This window comes from Pundamilia nyererei, unplaced genomic scaffold (assembly GCF_000239375.1).
Source record: "Pundamilia nyererei isolate P.nyererei 1_Seehausen unplaced genomic scaffold, PunNye1.0 scaffold00447, whole genome shotgun sequence".
NCBI lineage: Eukaryota > Metazoa > Chordata > Actinopteri > Cichliformes > Cichlidae > Pundamilia > Pundamilia nyererei.
The window spans coordinates 26,142-28,173 of record NW_005187848.1 but is presented as its reverse complement, the minus strand read 5'-3'; the positions used below and the strand labels follow the sequence as shown (position 1 = coordinate 28,173).

The 2,032-nt window shown below is 48.6% G+C and overlaps 1 protein-coding gene across 1 annotated transcript in view; it reads left to right on the top strand.

The window, feature by feature from the left end:
- Nucleotides 1–2,032, top strand: part of pltp (phospholipid transfer protein) — a 17,659-nt gene that overhangs the window by 11,505 nt on the left and 4,122 nt on the right. The window contains exon 4 of the mRNA XM_005753665.1: nt 1,433–1,475. Coding sequence (XP_005753722.1) covers nt 1,433–1,475 — 43 coding nt within the window. The remainder of the gene's footprint in view (nt 1–1,432; nt 1,476–2,032) is intronic.

The window sequence follows — 2,032 nt, the reverse complement described above, 5'->3', positions numbered from 1 at the left end:
TGCTGGAGGTTTCTTCCTGTTAAAAGGGAGTTTTTCCTTCCCACTGTCGCCAAAGTGCTTGCTCATAGGGGGTCATATGATTGTTGGGTTTTTCTCTGTACCTATGAAGCACCTTGAGGTGACTTTTGTTGTAATTTGGTGCTATATAAATAAAATTGAATTGAATTGAAAGACAGCACATCTTCGAGGGGTTTCGCCTGGCTCTGGGCAGCCCTCGGAGACCAGGATCTAACCTGACGTCCCTTGAGATTCAGCTGAGGCTCTCCAGGCATTGCCCTCGCGCTCTGGAGGATGGATTGGAAGAGCTAGCATGTTGACCTGCCCGTTCACCACCTCATCCACATCCTCATCCAGGTTTTCAGGCCCTAGCTTACTCCCTTAGTAAATTAGCAGATCTGTTTCCATCTCATGTTCCCGGTTTATTGTCTCAGGCTGCAGCACTGTCCCCATCCTCAGTTCAGTCACCTGTAGCTCAGTCTCCTGTCCTCCAGTCTGCAGTCCAGTCTCCTGCTGTTCAGCTTCCAAGTCAGTCTCCCAGTCCGTTTTTAGCTCTGTTCCCCAATCTGCAGTCACAGCACCCAGAGCCAGCTGTGAGCTCTCTCTCTCTCCTCAGCCAGAGGTTTCCACACCGCCTGATCAAGCGATTGCCACCGCCTTGTCCACATTGGGTTTGGCATCGGTGGCCACCTTCCAGGCCGCTGACTGACCTTCCTCGCCATTACCGGCCACCAGGCCGCCGTCTTCTTCGCGGCCAGCCTCCGCACCTGCGGAGTGGCCACCGCTGTCTTCCTCGCAGCCAGCCTCTGGACTTGCTGAGTGGCCACCGCCGCCTTCCGCCAGATCGACTCCAGCGTCACTGCTGGCCACGTGGCCGCCCACAAGATCGACTCCAATGCCACCGCTGGCCACACGGCCACCCACCAGGACTGATTCATTCTGGACTCTGTGTTCAGCTGTTCACTCACCAGTCTCCAATCAGTCACTATTGAGCCGGTGTATTTAAGCCCTCAGTTTCAACCTGGTCATTGTCTTGTCATTGATGTTGTCGTTCCTGTGTGTGCCCTATGCTCAGTCAGCCATTCAGCCAGTCTTTCAGTCGTCCAGGCAGTCAGCCATCTCATGGTCTGTTCATTTCTCCATTGTCTACAATAAATCACCAATCTTCACCTACCTGCTATTCCTGCGTTTGGGTCCTCTCTTCCTCTCATCCACACACACCCCTGACACCACGGACTACACCTGTCATCGCTCACCTTCTACAGGAATGAAAAACTCTAACCCACCACATTATGCTCTCACACCGGTTCTCCAACAGAACGAACTCATCACCAACACCATCGCCATGTTGGTTAAAACTGGCTTCGTAATGATCCACCATTTTATAGCACAACTTGATTATTGATTATTTATCGACTTTTTTTTCACCTTTCAGGTTTAAGATCTTCTCCAACCAGTCAGCTCTCGAGTCTCTGGCGGTAAGTTTGTTTTCATCTTACAGTAATTGGTTCAATGAGACAGCAAGGAGACTGTTAAGGGTTCAAATATTGAGGAGGGATATAGGAGGAAATCCAAAATAACAACACTGGTCCGGCCGGGTTAAGTCAAACGATGATTTTAATGAACACACGCGTGGAGAGATGAACACTGTACGCAGCATCGATGTCTCTCGAACAATACACAATCAGTTGTTTTATATCATCAGGGAAATTTATAACGCCCCCTCATGCGTCATCACATGCACAAGTTTCAAAACCACAATGACTTTTAACACAGTTTGAAAAAACAACATCGCCTCGTCTCCATGCCAGGTGTCTTCCTGTCGCTGCCGGACGCTCGCTTTTGGTCTGGAACATCAGGCACACATTCTGCAAGAAACTGTCACTCATGCAGGCACAATTTTGCAGTCACAAGCAAGGTTATTATCGTTAACGAAAACTACCGAAATAACGAAAACTAGAAGTGAAAAAACATTTTCGTTAACGGAAATAAAAATAAAAACAAAAAAAGGAAAACTAACTAAAACTGTAATGAG